This window comes from Meles meles, chromosome 7 (assembly GCF_922984935.1).
Source record: "Meles meles chromosome 7, mMelMel3.1 paternal haplotype, whole genome shotgun sequence".
Lineage (NCBI taxonomy): Eukaryota > Metazoa > Chordata > Mammalia > Carnivora > Mustelidae > Meles > Meles meles.
The window spans coordinates 84,048,542-84,067,296 of NC_060072.1; the positions used below are offsets into that span (position 1 = coordinate 84,048,542).

Consider the following 18,755-nt stretch of genomic DNA (forward strand, 5'->3'; position numbering starts at 1 on the left):
CTCATCATCGCACATACCCTCCCCAATGTCCATAACCCCACTCCCCCTCTCCCAACCCCCCCTCCCCCCAGGAACCCTCAGTTTGTTTTGTGAGATTAAGAGTCACTTATGGTTTGTCTCCCTCCCAATCCCATCTTGTTTCATTTATTCTTCTCGTACCCCCCTAACCCCCCATGTTGCGTCTCCACGTCCTCATATCAGGGAGATCATATGATAGTTGTCTTTCTCTGATTGACTTATTTCACTAAGCATGATACCTTCTAGTTCCATCCATGTCGTCGCAAATGGCAAGATTTCATTTCTTTATCTTCATCTTCTTTATCCATTCATCTGTTGATGGACATCTAGGTTCTTTCCATAGTTTGACTATCATAAACATTGCTGCTAGAAACATTCGGGTGCACGTGCCCCTTTGGATCACTACATTTGTATCTTTAGAGTAAATACCTAGTAGTGCAATTGCTGGGTCATAGGGTAGTTCTATTTTCAACATTTTGAGGAACCTCCATGCTGTTTTCCAGAGTGGCTGCACCAGCTTGCATTCCCACCAACAGTGTAGGAGGGTTCCCCTTTCTCTGCATCCTCGCCAGCATCTGTCATTTCCTGACTTGTTAATTTTAGCCATTCTGACTGGTCTGAAGTGATATCTCATTGTGGTTTTGATTTGTATTTCCCTGATGCCGAGTGACGTGGAGCACTTTTTCATGTGTCTGTTGGCCATCTGGATGTCTTCTTTGCAGAAATGTCTGTTCATGTCTTCTGCCCATTTCTTGATTGGATTGTTTGTTCTTTGGGTGTTGAATTTGCTAAGTTCCTTATACATTTTGGACACTAGCCCTTTATCTCATATGTCGTTTGCAAATATCTTCTCTCATTCTGTCAGTTGTCTTTTGGTTTTGTTAACTGTTTCCTTTGCTGTGCAAAAGCCTTTGATCTTGATGAAATCCCAATAGTTCATTTTTGCCCTTGCTTCCCTTGCCTTTGGCGATGTTCCTAGGAAGATGTTGCTGCGGCTGAGGTCGAAGAGGTTGCTGCCTGCCTTCTCCTCAAGGATTTTGATGGATTCCTTTCTCACATTGAGGTCCTTCATCCATTTTGAGTCTTTTTTCGTGTGTGGTGTAAGGAAGTGGTCCAATTTCATTTTTCTGCATGTGGCTGTCCAATTTTCCCAGCACCATTTATTGAAGAGGCTGTCTTTTTTCCATTGGACATTCTTTCCTGCTTTGTCGAAGATTAGTTGACCATAGAGTTGAGGGTCTATTTCTGGGCTCTCTATTCTGTTCCATTGATCTATGTGTCTGTTTTTGGGCCAGTACCATGCTGTCTTGGTGATGACAGCTTCGTAATAGAGCTTGAAGTCCGGCATTGTGATGCCACCCACTTTGGCTTTCTTTTTTAATATTCTTTTGGCTATTCGAGGTCTTTTCTGGCTCCATATAAATTTTAGGATTATTTGTTCCATTTCTTTGAAAAAAAAAAAAAAGGATGGTATTTTGATAGGGATTGCATTAAATGTGTAGATTGCTTTAGGTAGCATAGACATTTTCACAATATTTATTCTTCCAATCCAGGAGCATGGAACATTTTTCCATTTCTTTGTGTCTTCCTCAGTTTCTTTCATGAGTACTTTATAGTTTTCTGTGTATAGTTTCTTAGCCTCTTTGGTTAGGTGTATTCCTAGGTATCTTATAGTTTTGTGTGCAATTGTAAATGGGATTGACTCCTTAATTTCTCTTTCTTCTGTCTTGTTGTTGGTGTAGAGAAATGCAACTGATTTCTGTGCATTGATTTTATATCCTGACACTTTACTGAATTCCTGTACAAGTTCTAGTAGTTTTGGAGTGGAGTCTTTTGGGTTTTCCAAATATAGTATCATATCGTCTGCGAAGAGTGATAGTTTGACTTCTTCTTTGCCGATTTGGATGCCTTTAATTTCCTTTTGTTGTCTGATTGCTGAGGCTAGGACTTCTAGTACTATGTCGAATAACAGTGGTGATAATGGACATCCCTACCGTGTTCCTGACCTTAGTGGAAAAGATTAGTCTAAAATTTAAACTAACTAAAGATAAAGCATTGGTTTACAAAAGATTGGCCCAGTTATTCGGGCCTCATCAACCCCTCCCAGACTATCCTAACCAGGCAGAACACAATTATGAGTCTAGAAGGTAAGAAAACATGTCTTCTGAGTTGTGAAGTTAGTAAGCCCATCGTTTATTCCATAGAGGGACAGAGAATAACCCTCACTTGGACAATTATATGAGAGAATAGAACAGTATCGACAGAGGCATTCATGGAGTGATAGCGGAAGAAGTCAGAACTATCAAAACCACCAGAGGCTTGAAACTTTTGACTTAGAACCAAACCCACTCCTATGCTCAATGGCTTTTTGGATGTTTGCATTTTAACAACTGCTTGAGTTTGAATATAGTAATTACTTACACCCTTTGCCTCTGGGGTTTTGGTCAATGAAGCTACATTGGAGTACGCAACTTGGACCCCTGTGCCCCAAATTTCCACCTTAAGATCCACATGTGCACCCGTGCTCTGAAGAATGGGCTATCATCGTGGCATCTCAGGAGTCAGGAAGGGCCTTAGACTCAGTCATACCATGAAGGCCCAGGTTGTTTTTGCACTAACCCCGTCTTCAAAAGGAATCTGGATATCAGACTCTGACCATCTTGCTGTTCTGATAAAACTTTTCTAAGATCATGGGGGAGGAGCCAGGGATGGACAGAGAAAAGGTCAAGCTGTAGAAGCTTTACCCTTAAAAGCTCCAGAGAACTGGAAGTGCTGATAGAATTTCTGTGTTATTGGGAGGCTACAATATGAGTAGAGTCCCTGTTACAACATAGTACAGAAATTGATCTCCATGAAGATTAACCTGAGTTTAAAAAAAAAATATTATGTTTAACCTACTCTGATTACAGAGAATGGAGAAATAGGATAGGTAGTATGTTTCAGATCAGATAGAGTTTTTTAAGGTTTTTAATTATTTGACAGAGAGAGAGAGAGAGAGAGCACAAGTAGGCAGAGCAGCAGGCAGAGGGAGAGGGAGAAGCAGGCTCTCTGCTGAGCAGGGAGCCCACTTGGGACTCGATCCCAGGACCCTGAAATCATGACCTGTGCTGAAGGCAGTGGCTTAACCCACTGAGCCATGCAGGCGCCCCTAGATTTCTATCAGAAGAATTTTTTTTCAAGTTTGGGTGCATAAATATAGCTTTCATGAATAAGTAATGTTCTAGGACACTGACAAATGTGTGCAAATCTGTCTCCAACGATCAAACGCCCCCCACTATTTTAGTATTACATCCCCGAAAAAGAAAGGCAAAATTCAAAAATACTTTTAGCTCACATTTTTAATGTTTAAAAACTATGTTAACAGAGCAATTATAGAACAGAATTTCTTATATTTCTTTATTTACACCATATCCTGGGGGGAAAATAAACGATTTGATTAACCATGAATAGCAATGTTCTGTGACTTGTGACTCACTTCTATCACTCATCTGAAAGTCATTTACAAGTTTTCACATGAATAAAACAGTGGTGTGTTACACATACTGGACCTATATGAAGTCTAAAATACAACAAAGACTCTGAACGGGTTACGTACCAATGGTCAAGATTCAAGTGTTTTGGGGAAAAAATGACTTAAGATGGTTTATGTTGGTGTCAACACTGAAAATGAAAAGCAAACATGCAAGACTTTCAAAAGCTTGATAAAATAATGGTCTTCTTTTGTCCTTCAAATTTGTGCTCATAGTTAATGTTCAGGTCCCCCCCCCAAGATCCCAACGTTTGGGAAATGCAGCAATTCAACTTAATTTTGAAAAGAAAAAATTCTCCCCCACTTGTTTTAATAAATACTGTGTAGTGGTATCAGTGTTAACAGCATAAGAGCATTATGAAGAAACAGTTTGTCATTTTGGGTGTATCTATTTCTATATGACAGTAATTTGGGTCTAAATATTCCTTATTTGTAGCTCAGAGGGTTATCTCTTAAATGATTGAGCTTAATACCAGTATAAGAAATCAATGCAACTATTTCTCCGACATTTTGCTTTCTAAACAATTAAGTAAGATTTTTAGATTCCAAGTTTACACTGAGAGAACGATGTTACCTGGGCGAGAATGTAAATTTTTTCTAATTCCCAAACAAAACCACTAATATCTATGACATTTATTCTTGATATGCAAATACTAGATTCTTGATATGCAGACTTCTATTTCAGTGTGGATCAACAACTGCAAAAATATACAGCCTCCTATTTATTTACAACATATTTACATACAAGTGAAGTATTTCCTACAATAAACCTCAGCTGCATAGATTCTTCCTTTTAAAAACACAAATTCAAGCCTGTAGACAGATGGGCCCAGTTTGCAGCCCTTCCTCTGAGAAAACCCTAAGGGAAAATGACCGAGCCTTGTGAATGTTACAATTTTCAAGAACTCTCCCTTTTCGATTTAGTGATATTTTTCAGTTGTTAGCCACCCTATTCTCAATTTGTACCTGAAAGCCCTATGTCATCATAAATTCCCTGTGTATATTTTGGAGGAAGTATTTCTTGTTGCTAAAGGATCCCCAGCTCTGCCATCCCTCAGGAAAACCATCTATTAGCACTGCTAAATGGTACAGTCTGTATCTTCTCTGTTTTGAGAGTGGCTACAAGTTGACAGTGAAGTGAAACGGAGGAATTCTGTTCTTCAAGTTTCTGCCCTTTCTAAGCCTCAAGCCATTTACCTGGATAAACTGAGGGAAACTCGTGGCTTTTGCTCTGAGCCATCAGATCAAATATCTGATCTTGTCCTCAACCTCTTCTCCACCCTGATGCATGTGCCTTCCAGCACTGTGACTTACTGAAATGGAGCTGAGCTCTCCATCCCTTTCCGAGCAGTTTGTAGGTGCTTATGCAGTACAGACCTTTCTAGAGAATCCACCTTCAGAGGACAGGCTGGCTCATCACACGACGCACATGAACGCTGTGGAGAGCTTACTCCTACACGAATTCAGTACTTCATCGAAGGCTGCATTTACAAAGGGTATTTTCTTTTCCTTCTCCGCAAAAAACACAAACACTTTACTTCCATTTCTTCACAGCCTCAGACAATGTCATCTGAGTGCCCCTCAGCCCAGGCTGACAGACCCGAGGGCAGGCGGCCTTCCTTGACGACTGAGCACCTGCACCAGCATTTCCTAGGAACCATACTCTGAGGTAGGACTGATGGGGAGAAAGAAATGACAGACGAATGGACTGGGAGCGGTTCTCACACTTATCGCGCATCAAGATCAGGCTGAGGGCTTGTTCAAACCCAGATTGCTGAGGGTTTCCACCCCGAGAGTTTCTTTTTTCCTTAGTTCTGGGATGGGACCCCAAACCCTGCATTCCAACAAATCCCTGGGTGATGCTGCTGCCGCCAGTCTGGGGACCACACTGTGAGAACCACGGGCTTAGAGGCTTGAATCCAACTCCAGAAGGAAGTCAGCTGTGGGCCATTTTTGGTGTGGTCCTCAAACAGGAATCTTATCGCAGTCCCTTGTCCATCCCCAGCCCCTTGACCATCCACCGTCCCCCCCCCCGCCCCCCGCCCCCCGCCCGCCTTCCCGCCCCCAGGGTGCTTTTCTCAACAGGGTCTGCAAATAGAAAGAAGGAAAGTCAGGGGGAAGCCTTCTTACACAGACCTGATTACTAGACAGTTAGACCATGGTTCACTAGCACAAAACCCATTAAAAGTGCTGTGTGCGGGTTGGCTCCAGTGACTGGCACACGAGAGAAGCTGTGCAGCAACATCCTGTTCTCTAACAGGCAGGGGGAAGAGACAAACTATAGGAGCAGCAGGTCCTATGAACAGAAAAGTCAGGCCAAGCCTGAGACCTCCAGGCAAAAGAAAGGCCACAAGCTGAGGAATGTCCCTGGGGGGCTCACGAGAAGCCCCTCATCCTCCTTCCCCTCCTCCTGCCACCAGGTTCTCCGGTGGCCCTGGACTTCTTTTTCCTCTCCTTTGCTGGAGACCCTGCTTCAGGCCCCACTGATCTCCACTCACTGGTGGTGACCCTACCCCCACCGTCCGGCAGCTGGCGTGGGCAGTCCAGATTCCACTAATGGGAGTGACATACTCTTGGCAACTCCGAACAAAGACTCCTTCAAAATAATATTATTTTTGGTGGTTAAGGCTTTTTAGCCATCATGTTATATTATCCTATTCTGCTGAATGATGGGTCTGATCATCTTTCCTAGCTGCTCTGGGGGGCCTAAACACCACGTATAACCTTGTTTTTAAAGGAAAATACATTCCAGCTTGTAAACAACCACCTAACAGGGTTTTGCAACATGATCTGCTTATAAATTGGGGACAGCCTGTGTTTAACGAGACTAGATTTCTTTCCTGTACATCCTTTCCTATTCCACTCCCAGTAAGTAACATTAGGTAAATTAGGGATTTACAGCATATTGTGTTATAATAACTAGAGAACAGTTCTAAATCCAAAATATGAAACCGGCACTGTTCGCTAGTGTTAAGGTTCTATCTACCAAAGGAAAACGTGCTGCTCCCAATGGCTAAGGTATAATATTCTTTAGTCTACTAATTTAGCAGAAAAACTTCTATAGCACTTGACTGCTGTTTAAATTCTACCTAACATCTGTGATACGTGTATTTTTGGCTACCAGTTCACTATTCTGAACAAGAAGAATTATTGCAGTACACTTTACAGCTAACCCCACACAAATGATGTAATTAATCCGTGGTATTTGACAAGTTACAGTAGGGCCTATTATATCTTGTCAAAAATAAACTTCGATAAACATACAAAGATTTTTAAAAACCTGCAGTATCACAGACATCAACAACAACGTGCCTCCTCTAAATAAATATTTTAAATAATAATAAAAATTCCCTGTACTGACACATAAAATCCAGAGATCCAAAAATACCACTACCCGTCCCAAAAGTTAATGGTAATTTTCTAAGTTGACTTTGTGAGTGTCAAGTGAATTGTTATAAACTAATGAGGAAAATAGAAAGTAGCATAATATTGCTTGCAAGCTCAACTAAGTATATTTTTTAATGGAGGGACTGTCTACTACCTGGCTATTTCATTACTCGGTGCCCTAGACAAGCCTCTGAGGGTCACCTGACTTGTTTTGCTTAATTTCTCTCCCTGTTCATCCAATATGGAAGACATTGCTGAAAAGGACAGAGGGGGCTGTGGATTTTACTAGGTTAGGTATTCACATATGGGTAGGTATTCATATCTAATTACCGAAACTCTGACCTAAGAGGGATGTAATTCTGGAGCATTACATTAAATGCTATGAATGATCCTACCAACAAATGCAGGAAATAGCCTTTCGAGGGAAAGGAAAGAGGATCACGAGGGGCTTCATGCCTCCTTTTCTATGGAACATTAGTCTGAAGAGGGAGGGGACAGCTCCTTGTTACTCCCAGTGAATGGTGAGCAAAGGCCTTTAGGGATTTTAGTGAGGGAGGAACAGAACTCAGAGCTAAGTGCTTGGAATTCCTCCCAAGAGTCTGTGGTTAGAATCTACTTATCTCTGGATAAGAAATCTGTGCTTGGTGAACTTATGTGTTTGAGAAATTCAACCAGAATATAAATAAAACACAAGTTCTGTTTCAAAAGACCAGCTCCGAGAGCACCAACGTTTCTTGCTGTGCGACAGAGACAATCCAATCACAGGTGATGGTCCAGCTTCAGGGGGATGTGATTCTGGGTTTCCTTGCGGTCCCACAACATTACAAGCTATGCCTTAGCCCCAACTCTCTTCTCTTGTAGTCTCTGTGTAATTTCCTTCCACCCCCTTTCGGAGATAGTGGGGCTGGAGTAGGGGTGCGAGGCAGCTCTGTCCTCCTGTGTGGGTCATGTCGGGTGGGCTGTAATGGCCCACCCCTTCGTTAGGGATGAGAAGAGGAGACAGCACAGGCACCGAAGTCCCTGTCTGAGGGAAGGAAGGTACACTGATTTGTCACAAGTTCTTCTCAAAGGCTATCTCTGAGGGCTCACTCGCTTGCTTGCTTGCTTTCTTCTTTTCTATCTTTCTTTCTTTCTTTTTTCAAGACTCTGAGTGGATTATTGATGGAGAAGAAATAGGAATGAGGCTTATTTAAGGTACAAAAATCTTGTATTTGTAATAACCTAAATTTATAGATATAAAACAAGTCTTTTAAAGACCCCCTAAAGTACCCAATATAAAACAGGAATTACTTATCCTAGATCACCCTTGGTTAGATACACATTATTCCCTGTGCAAAAAGCTGGTGGACATGAGTAAAAGCTGCTGGGTTTATAATTTAAGAAAGTGTTTTTTTCTCCCTTCAACAATACAGGTGTAGGGTTGAAGGCTATTTGCATCAGAGGAATATTTGCTTAGGCATTTCGGATGCTCTTTTTGCAATACTCGTGCTTCTCGATTTATTACAAAGGTGTTGTGGGTCTCCCTCAGTGGAAGGTGACTCAGATTAGAGTAACTTTGACATGACTGGCCAAGAGGGAAACAAAACTTCATTTTCTAGATAACCCAAATGTGTAGTTTGAGATGTTTACCAAGGTAAGAAATCCTTCTCACCCCCTTCCCAGCTAAGAACACTCATTGGAGAAGGTCTCCCCAGGATGCAGGGTGTGGTACTAGTGAGGCCACTGGACCGCCAGCGCCTGGCTGCCAGGTGATCGGGGTCCCCTCAAATATTGGGCAGGTTCTGACCCAGCAATGGTACACACCCTGTCACTCTCTTATGATTATCCCTGTGTGCTATGGTAACCAAAGTAGGCAAAATATTTATGAAACCATTTTTTTTTCTGTAAAGCAAAATAACTATATACAATTCAAGATTCTTTTCTCTTCTAAAAAGATACCGACGGTGTGAGTGGAACACCGGCAAGAAAATTATTTCAGAACCTGGACGCATAATAAATAAACATGATCGATGATTATGTTTCCAAAGTTCTAAAGGACCATGAAACCCCCCCCCCCCCCAAAAAAAATAGAGTTAGGAGAGTGAAAAATAACTGATTGTGAAGGGTACTGAGAAATACAATTGCATGAAACTTAAAAATATCCACAATCCTTAAACTGATCCCAACTCTTAGAGGGACAGGAACTATTATAGAAACAGGTTTCTGTTTTGCTACCGAAGTGTTATTCCATTTTAAGTATCCTGTGAATTCCTGTTTTGCTTCTGTAAACTTGCAAAAGAAGTGATGAGAGATTGCTGATGTGTGGTGACGTGACCGAGCCACGGGCTGGAATGTTTCCTGTCCTCAGCTGGTCTCAGTGGCCTTCGTCACTACTTGATGAGCAGGCCCAGTCGTAGATGACCAAGGGAATGCTGACCAGGGAGAACAACACCCCCAGGACCAAGAAAAGGGCAGCCTGGAGCAACATAAAAGCATGGGTTATTTTCAGGGAAGCCAACATCTCTCACATACACCTAGGAAACAAACAGAAATGCTTTTCCCTCTCTTTCTGTGTCCCCTTGTATTTGGAGTCTGTTACAACCATTGGCAGACTCTGAGAATCATTCCAAGACTGTATGGATCTGATTCTCCAAGGAGGGGGCAAACAAGAACTAGCTAGGCAGGGCCATTTCCCATATTCTTTTGTTTGACTTCACGGTCAACTCAGAACGAATCCATTCTACCGACTGAGTATCCTTATAGTTTCTTACAAACTAAGATTACAACTAAAAAATAGAGAGAGAGAGAGAGAAAGGACTTTGAAAACATACAGGCCATTTTGTTACTTTTTACCAACCAACTGAAATTACCACTGGCTGGCAAACATTTCTATTTGAAAAAGTGGGGAAAAAACATATATAAAAGCAAAGTCGAGGGGCGCCTGGGTGGCTCAGTGGGTTAAAGCCTCTGCCTTCAGCTCAGGTCATGATTGCAGGGTCCTGGGATCAAGCCCCACATCGGGCTCTCTGCTCAGCAGGAAGCCTGCTTCCTCCTCTCTCTCTCTGCCTGCCTCTCTGACTAGTTGCAATCTCTCTCTATCAAATAAATAAATAAAATCTTGAAAAAAAAAAAAAAAAGCAAAGTCGATTTGATCAAGTGAAAAATGGGCATCCAGAACTAAGTTATTGTAAGGGTTGAGGAAGGCCAAAAGGGGGACTGGTTACTAAAACCAGAATCTGGAGAGCATGAGATTAGAAATTGCTTGGCCTTGAAAGCATCCAACCAGAGCTTTGCAGGAGAAGCATGAAGGAACTTGAGAGTCAAGGGGGCTGAACTTGAACCTGGAGGATAGAGCTAAGGAAAGGAGAAGAGGCAAATGGTGGGGTTGTCCACAGGCTTCTCATCGGAGGTCTGGTCTAACTCCCTGGGGGGCCCACATGGACAGGAGCCTTTGTCTAATGCTTTCCGCTAGATCCTACGACCAGTTCTAAGGTGAGAGCAGGGTTGGGGAGGCCCACAGAACTCACGGGCAACAGGCCTCCGGCAGTTTCAGATTTAATCTGCATTGTATGTTACCGCTATGTCAGAGTGACCGCTCCCTCTCTGTGCTTATGAAGCCTGGTACAGTTTAGAAGGACGTGGGACTTATGGTTTCAGGGAGAATCCTGCTGGGGAGGCAGATGCTATACCAGATCTGTGCTGCTTCTCCTAAAAGCACAAGGAGGGTTCCTCCTGCCTGCATCTCTCACCCGGGTCTGTTGATTTGGGTCATGTGTGCATTGGAGCGCTGACACTATCTGGAAGGGCAGCTGAGAAGCCTTCTCCGAGGCCAAACAAATGGTGCTCCGGGAGGTGCTCAGGCAGCAGCCACTTCACCCCTGCTTCCCTCACTGTCTCCAAGTGCAGCACCTTCAAGATGCCCTTGAACTTCACCAGACCTGGAAGCAAGAATCCCCACATAGAAAGGTAGTTTCTGAATCTAGGTCTGTTGTTCCAAAGTATTTCTGTCAAATTAGAAGAGGTCTCTTTAAGCGAACGCCGCTGTTCTCAGGAAGGGATCCCATGTGCCCTGGGCTGTGGGAAGCAGTTACAGGACTAGGAATGGTACGGAAACAGCGGGCTGTGTAAAGTCTTCGAGTTCCTCTCCCTTTCCTAGCTTGCTAAAGACAAGGCATCGCCTCACAGAGACACAGGATGACAAACGTCTAGTTTCCCAGCTGGCCCTGCCCTAGCTCAGAGCCCAAGTTAAGGCACAATAAGAGTACCACATCTTCAGAGAACAGATCAGAGTTGGATACGGTATTTTAAATCTCCCAAAGGGGAAAACGACAGGACTGCTGCTCCCCTTTTGAGGCCGCTAAAAGTAGGATTAGGTGGGGGAGATGGACTATTTATTTGGTAAATTTAAATGAAAAACTAATCAGAAAAAGAATGGCTGGCCTGAGACATACCCAAATTCTTTGAGTTCCTTTATCTCCATCCTGGCTTGTGATTTTTAAATAAAGAGATGAAGGAAGAATGAAAATAAGCATATTAGCGGATGTGACTCCTGCAAAATAAGAAAAAAAAAAATGAAGTCATTACAGCGGAATTTTAGCTTTCTGAACAGGTATCGGAGAATGAGAAGTATGAAGTTCATAAAGCCATACCTACGACCCCAAAAATATCCTTCATGGAGGGTATGAAGATCACCAACAAGTTGATAATAACCAAGAGTATGAAGGTAACCAAGATATGACGACACAAATTAAACTTTGTTTTCTTAGCCAGTTCAAATAAAGACGAACGAACCTACAGGAAAAGAAAACAAAGGCTCTGTGAGGGCCCCTGGCACACCAACTGTCGCGTCCTCAGCAGAAACACGTGTCCTGGTGCACAGGAATCTGGGAAATGTTTTCTAAGTCCTTGTGCAGGATTACAGGTAGGGGGCCTGGCTTAAGGAAAGTATGTTTATTTACAAATCGGTAGTTAGCTCTGGTGGGGGATCATTCCCGTCTTTATCTGACTAAGGGTGCTCTTCCGGTCCGTTTCTGTTCTCTCATCACGCATGACCAAGATCTGAACGCTCTGTCTACATTTTGAAGAAGGAACAGATTCATGAGAATTAAGGTTCATCCCAGCAAAGCCTGCCCTATCTCACTACCCCAGAGTCTTGAGGTGCCTCCTTGGTTCTGTTCCAGTCACCCTGGGAGGTTCCCTGCAGCAGGCTCTCTGTGGGGCAGGCTCTAAACAGGGAGCGAAGGGCGAGACCTCGGCTTTTCTTACAGGGCCCCGCGGCCTGTTACTCACCGTGAAGAACAACACGGGCACTGTGAGGATGACAGCAACAATCACAGCCAGCCGCACGGTCAGGATGAGAATGTCATCTTTACTCTGGTACTTGTGAAGGAGGTCTGACTGCACGTTTTCTGAAGCGAGCAAAAGAGAGTATTGAGAGAGAAACAAGGCACGTTGCTGAATGACAGCTGATCTGAACAACAAAGAACTTGCAACCTAAAAGGCAAGGAAAGCAATGTCCTGGGTGTTGCAGTAACTATATGGAAACAGTTTGTGGAGTTGAGAAGAAAAATGCCCTGTGACAGGTTCCACCTGTCCGTATGTCACCTTTAGAGGAATGATGACTGTAAAGTCCTCGCTAGAGGCCGCTGCCCAGTATGCGGGTGCTCGATTTATACCAAATTCAGCCTAGGCGTAAATTGGGGCTAAAAAGAACATCCAGTCAAAGCACAGAACCCTTCTTAATCTAGACTTTCCCCACTTGCTGCCACTCGTCAAAGGACGCTACACTGCCTCAGCCTTGTTGGGTGGACAGCAGGCCCCACAGAGCCTTCCAGACCCTCCTCTCATCACTCAGCTTCCGGGGGCCAACCAACGGAGGTACAAACTTCACCACCAGCAGCAAAGAATTCACTCCATGTATGTTTTTTTTATTTAAAAAAAAAAGTATCTAGTTTTTGTACCACTTTGAACCTTTTCTTGACTCTGAACTTCAGGATGTGATTTCAAAGACAACCAAAGCTAGAATGGCAGTCCCTGCGAATGCGCACTGCTTTGACAAGACCTCCTTCCCCTCCTGCCATGTCTCCTGTAAGGTCTTCTCACTGCACCAGTCTCAAGGTTCTGGGGGTGGAATTCCAATTCTATTCTGTGCCTTAGATTGGGCTCAGTTTTGGAAAAGGGAGCCTAGGTTATAATAAAAATCTCATTAGTTCAAATTTTCTTGAGTCAAAATTTATAATGATCTAAAAATAGCTGAGCCTTTTTCTTTAACCAAAGACTACAAAAAGGTGTGGTGTTTTATTTTATGTGAAGAAAAAATATGGATTTGCAAAGAAAACTCATGGCTGGAACAAGATAACAGTGAGACTGTTGAAGGAACATGAAGCTCTCCCTCCCTTAACCTACCCCCAGCCCTGCAACTCTGCAGGCAACCTACAAACACTATTTTTATGCAAAAATTCAACATGGCATTTATGGATTCATCAGACAATGCTATTTGCCATTCCTTGTGAAAATGGTGACAATATAACTGTATAATCCGGGTAGCCATTCCCTCCAGGCTGAATTAATCATCTGCAAACATGTTTAAATTTTGAGACATTTGTGTTTTGGGGGAAAAAATATGCCCCAGAGAAATATTATTTAATAGAGAACAATGTGAAATACAGATATTTAAATTTAAATCAGGTCCCAAATTATAATGCTAATGAAAGATGTTCAATACAGCTTGAGGATCATCTGAATAGCAAAGGGGGAAGACGTAATAAAAGAAAGAAAACTATTCCTACAGGGCCAAGAAGTTACAAATGAAACGCAATTATTCTCTTTTTCAGATTTCATTCCTTTGAACCTTCCCTGCCATTCCTGCAAATCTTTGCAGGGCTCCAACTTCCAGTGAACAATCAGGCGTTTTATTTTTAATTAACACAAGTGTCATGAGTGTAGCACTCTGCTCTTTCCCACTTTCAGCATCTGTCCCTGTCTCTCTTCTCTATTAATGGAATCTGACCCAATTTGCACCAGCAATTAGGAGAGCCTTCTCTGGTATAGTTTTCAACTTTGCTCAGTAAAGGTGGCATGCTTAAAAAAAACGCAGTTTCTTTCTTTTTTTTTTTAAAGATTTTATTTATTTGACAGAAAGAGAGATCACAAGTAGGCAGAGAGGTGGGGGGGGGGGGGGGCGGCGGCGGGAAGCAGGCTTCCTGCTGAGCAGAGAGCCCGATGCAGGCCTGGATCACAGGACCCTGAGATCATGACCTGAGCCAGAGGCAGAGGCTTAACCCACTGAGCCACCCCGGCACTCCAATGCAGTTTCTTTTAAGGACAGTATTAGGAAGAAATAATTACAGCATCTTGTTTCAGTAATTACTCTATTGTGCAGTCTGCTCAAATAGGTAAAGGAATCATCACCATTTACTTTATGTAGAAGAAAAGACCAGCAAAATCAATGGGTAGATTTGTTGCTTTTTGGTGCTATCGTGTTAAAAGTTATTTGGGTATTGGGGTGCCTGGGTGGCTCAGTCGGGTAAGCAGCCGACTCTTGATTTTGGTTCCAGTCATGATCTTTGGGACTGAGCTGAGTGTGCTGGGCTCTGGGCTGAGCAGGGAGTCTGCTTCAGGATTCTCTCTCTCCCATTGCCCTCCCCCCTGCCCCGTGCTCTCTCACTCTCTCTCTAAAATAAATACATAAATCTCTTAAAAAATATTAAAAGTTCTTCAGATACGAATTTTCACTAATTTATCTACAAATACATATATTTGTGTGTGAACAGAAGTCACTTACCGTAGAATGTCAAGTAGCCAAAAATGGCAGTCAAGAAGTACATAACAAACATGGCGAAAAAGGAGATATTGGACACCATCTGCATCTTTTTCTGTGATCGACTAAGAACAAAGATAAGGGAATTTTAAAAATTAAAAACCATGTTACTGAATTTAAGTACTGGTGCTAACACTGAAAAATACTAACAACTTTCTGTCGGGCTAGGGAAGGTCTGAGCGGCAGAGCTTACCTGCCTTCCCCTCCCCTGCCCCCAGCAATTAACCAGTTTAAAATAGCTTCTTTTATGCCAAACGGGTAATGTGAGAGAGTGATTCATGGAACTACCAATCCCTCAAATGCCCTTCCCCATTCTTTTGAAAGAATATCAGGTTCTCATCTGAAGGGAGGAAAATATTTTTTTAATATTTGTTTTTGATATTATCTCCATACTTAGCATGTACGGGGGAAAAGGGCAGAATAAATTCAAATACTATTCTCGCAGCCCAGAGACCACGGGCAAATCTGGAACTTCATCTCAGGTGTTCTATTGCTAAAGCTGTTATTTAGTTTCCTTTTTTCCCACTGAGTAGCCTCGGGGATGCACTTGAAGTCTATGTTTCCAGAAAAATAAATCCCAAGTGATCACAGCTGTGATGATGAAGGGCTCTATATCTTAGGTCAAGTTTACTCGGGGAGTTTGGGTGGCCATTTAAGGTTCTTTAATGGCCGAAATAACTTGTCTATGAGACTTGTACTCAATAACAGACCATGATAGTCATAACATTTGTTTGGGTCATAACAGGAAAAACTGAGATGCACACACATCAGAAAATTACAAACTAAAAGCTGGACTATTAAATTTAAAAGATGTCAAAGACACGTTTAAATGTCCGAAGTATAGGATCATAAAGTAGGATTGGTGTACACATAGGTAGATAAAGATATTGCAAAACTTACCCATATATCAATTAAATGTGAAAGAGGACGAGTCATGAGTGAATCAATGCTAAATGATATTTTATTTTTCAAAATGGAAAATATTGTATATCTTTTCTGAGCTTAAGACTATGTCATGAAGACTATTTTTATCTGTAAAGTCTGCTAACAGTCAGCTAAAAAGAGAACCCAGGAGGAAATTTATAAGCGGGACTTTAATTTTCTCTAAAACAGCAATCAAAAAAAAAAAAATCCATAGAATCATCTTAATAGTTTAAAATGAACAATTATATTCTCTTGTCCAGTTTTTGGCCTTAACGTTAACTTCTTTCTGCCTGATTTCACAGCCTTTTCCCTCTAAACTAATACAAGGCAAATCAGACACAAGGCATTTTGCAGTTTATACATGAATCTGATTATGATTATAACACTTGGCAAGGAAGCGTAAGTCACATAAAGCAACACAAAGACTTGAACTCTCCTAAGTAATATAGTATGGGAAAAACCAATTTAACAAAAAAGGCCACATAGGTGGCCACTTTATATATTTATGGCCAAAACATAATGCAGTTTTCTGATTTTTCTTATTTTTTTTCCTTTAATATAGTACTTGTTCCAGAATGGCAGATAGTAAATGTTGAAGCTGGCTGATGAATCCATCTGCCTGTTCATTATGCAAATCTATTTATTTCAATACAGTACTTGCCTATTAATGAGGGGATATAAAAAATGATTAAGGTAAAAAAGGTAAAATGAGTAAGGTAAAAAACAGATCTCTTACTCTTTAAGCTCACTGTAAATTGGCAGGACTGATGGGTGGCAGACAAAAGCAAACGCAATGGTCGGTAAAGCGTACACGGTCTGTTTGAAAGAGAAAAATAAACATTACGAAGAAGCATTTTTTACTCTAAAAATTATTCCGCTCCAATAGTTCTGTGCTGTCGTTTTCTCTGACAGCTCTTCAGAATCCCTGGATTACTCGATTATTAGGAGGGCTTTGGTGTCAAAAATAGAAGCAGCTTTTCTAAGAGGGCTTATCTAGCCTGAGACGTGAGGCACTTGGCACACAGAGGTCTTAGGTTCCCCTCACCTACATCCTATTTTACTGCTTCAGGCAAAGCATCATCCCATAGTTACATGGCACTGGCCGGTCACCCCGCACGTTCCCTGCATTATTTCACGAAGTCCCTACAACAACCCTGATCGGTAGACAGACCACTGATGCTCTCCCGCCTCCCTTCAACAGGTTAGGTGACATGCCCCGGGCTTCTTCCATGTCTCTTCCACTGCTCTTTGCTCTACAGGGCATGTCAAACCAGACTTAAAAGATGGCATCTAAAAAGACAACTACTTTCTCAGTCACTACTTTGGCTGTGTCCTTAGAATTGTGCCTGCATGCAAGAGCTCTCTTTAGTTTTCTTTCTTTCTTTTTTTTTCTGGTCGTCACATTTTTATTGGCTTCTCAACATGTAACTTTATTTTGTGTATTTTTTTTATTAACATATAATGTATCATTTACCCCAAGGGCACAGGTCTGTGAATCATCAGTCTTACACACTTCACAGCACTCACCATAGCACATACCCTCCCCAGTGTCTATAACCCCACCACCCTATCCCTCCCACCGCCGACTCCTCCAGCAACCCTGAGTTTGCTTCCTGAGATTACGAGTCTCTTATGGTTTTTTTTTTTTTTTTTTTAAAGATTTTATTTATTTATCCGACAGATAGAGATCACAAGTAGGTAGAGAGGCAGGCAGAGAGAGAGAGGAGGAAGCAGGCTCCCTGTGAGCAGAGAGCCTGATGTGGGGCTCGATCCCAGGACCCTGGGACCATGACCTGAGCCAAAGGCAGAGGCTTTAACCCACTGAGCCACCCAGGCGCCCCAAGTCTCTTATGGTTTGTCTCTCTTCCCAGTCCCATCTTGTTTCATTTTCCCCTCCCTTCCCCCCATGACCCTCTGCCCTACCTCTCAAATTCCTCATATCAGAGAGATCATATGATAATTGTCTTTCTCTGACTGACTTATTTCGCTTAGCATAATATGGCCATACCACCCTGAACGGGCCCAATCACATCTGATCTCTTTAGTTTTCTTAGATTAAGACATTTTAAAACTCTCACACTCAGTACAACTTCTGATGCAAAAAAAAAAAAAAAAAAAAGAAAGAAAGAAAGGAAGGAAGGAGGAAGAAAAGTAACATTTCTCATGCTCTAATTCTGTGAAAGCACTGGACCAGGCCCATTCTAAAAAAAAAACGCTGTGAGATATAGAACAGTATCCTTGTTTTTCACTCGGGGTCTGGTAGCTTGCCAAACGACTTAAATCCAAGCCTGACCGGTTCTGTAGGCCACGGTTCCCCATGCTAATACCAGCATCCCAACTGTGTGAAAGTTTGAAGTGTCAGTTTGTGTGTCTGTATTTCAGCATCTGTATTTCCACTGCGCGAGCTGGGGAAACCGGAGGGATGCCTTTCTATCACCACCAGGGAGGAGAGGTGAGTGGGCTAAGGAGGTATTAATCTGTTTTTAAAGATCTACAAGGAAGAGAGGAGCTGAGACAATGATCCACACAGAGATTTTCACAGAGAATGCTTAAGGTTGTCCTTTATGTAAACTGGATAGGAGGAAGCATGAAATCTAGTATTTGCCTATTTCTCCAAGGTCTCTGAATTATGGGATTTGGCAAGCAGTGGTTTTGTGTTCTGTTGAGAATGAATTCTTTCAAAGCAGTTTAATGACAACAAATAGAAGAACTATAATGCCCTTAACAAAATGCTCTTTTTTATATTGAAAAGATGAGGAACCTTACCTTTGAGTTGAAGGTAACATATTTTGGTGTACACATGTCAGGGTTTGTTAAATTAGCACTTGTTGTTGAATTTAGCTCTGGAACAGTGCAGGGAATTTGAAATTTCTTGTAGATTACCTGGTATTAAGAAATATAGGAGAAACAATTAGACTTTATCAAATAAAACCAAATAATAAATAACTGCTGTATGGCATCGTACTGTGGCAAAACCAAGCCAATCATTTCATCAGCACTTACCACTATTAGGAAGAAAACCATACAGCTCAAAGAAAATCCACTAGTATAGCCAAGATACCCTAAAAGAAAAGTTGAAAAAATTTATTATTATTTCAT

General features: G+C 42.1%; 1 protein-coding gene across 2 annotated transcripts in view; it reads right to left on the bottom strand.

Moving 5' to 3' along the window:
- Positions 1–3,338: 3,338 nt before the first annotated feature.
- The window catches only part of SLC38A1 (solute carrier family 38 member 1), a 69,850-nt gene continuing 54,433 nt past the window's right edge, over positions 3,339–18,755 (bottom strand). For both annotated transcript variants that reach the window (XM_046011440.1, XM_046011439.1), the window contains exons 10-17: positions 18,660–18,718; positions 18,423–18,539; positions 16,393–16,472; positions 14,697–14,797; positions 12,203–12,321; positions 11,563–11,704; positions 11,365–11,462; positions 3,339–9,389 (exon numbers count right to left, since the gene is read on the bottom strand). In XM_046011440.1, the coding sequence (XP_045867396.1) occupies positions 9,288–9,389; positions 11,365–11,462; positions 11,563–11,704; positions 12,203–12,321; positions 14,697–14,797; positions 16,393–16,472; positions 18,423–18,539; positions 18,660–18,718 (818 nt within the window). In that variant the 3' untranslated portion in view covers positions 3,339–9,287. The remainder of the gene's footprint in view (positions 9,390–11,364; positions 11,463–11,562; positions 11,705–12,202; positions 12,322–14,696; positions 14,798–16,392; positions 16,473–18,422; positions 18,540–18,659; positions 18,719–18,755) is intronic.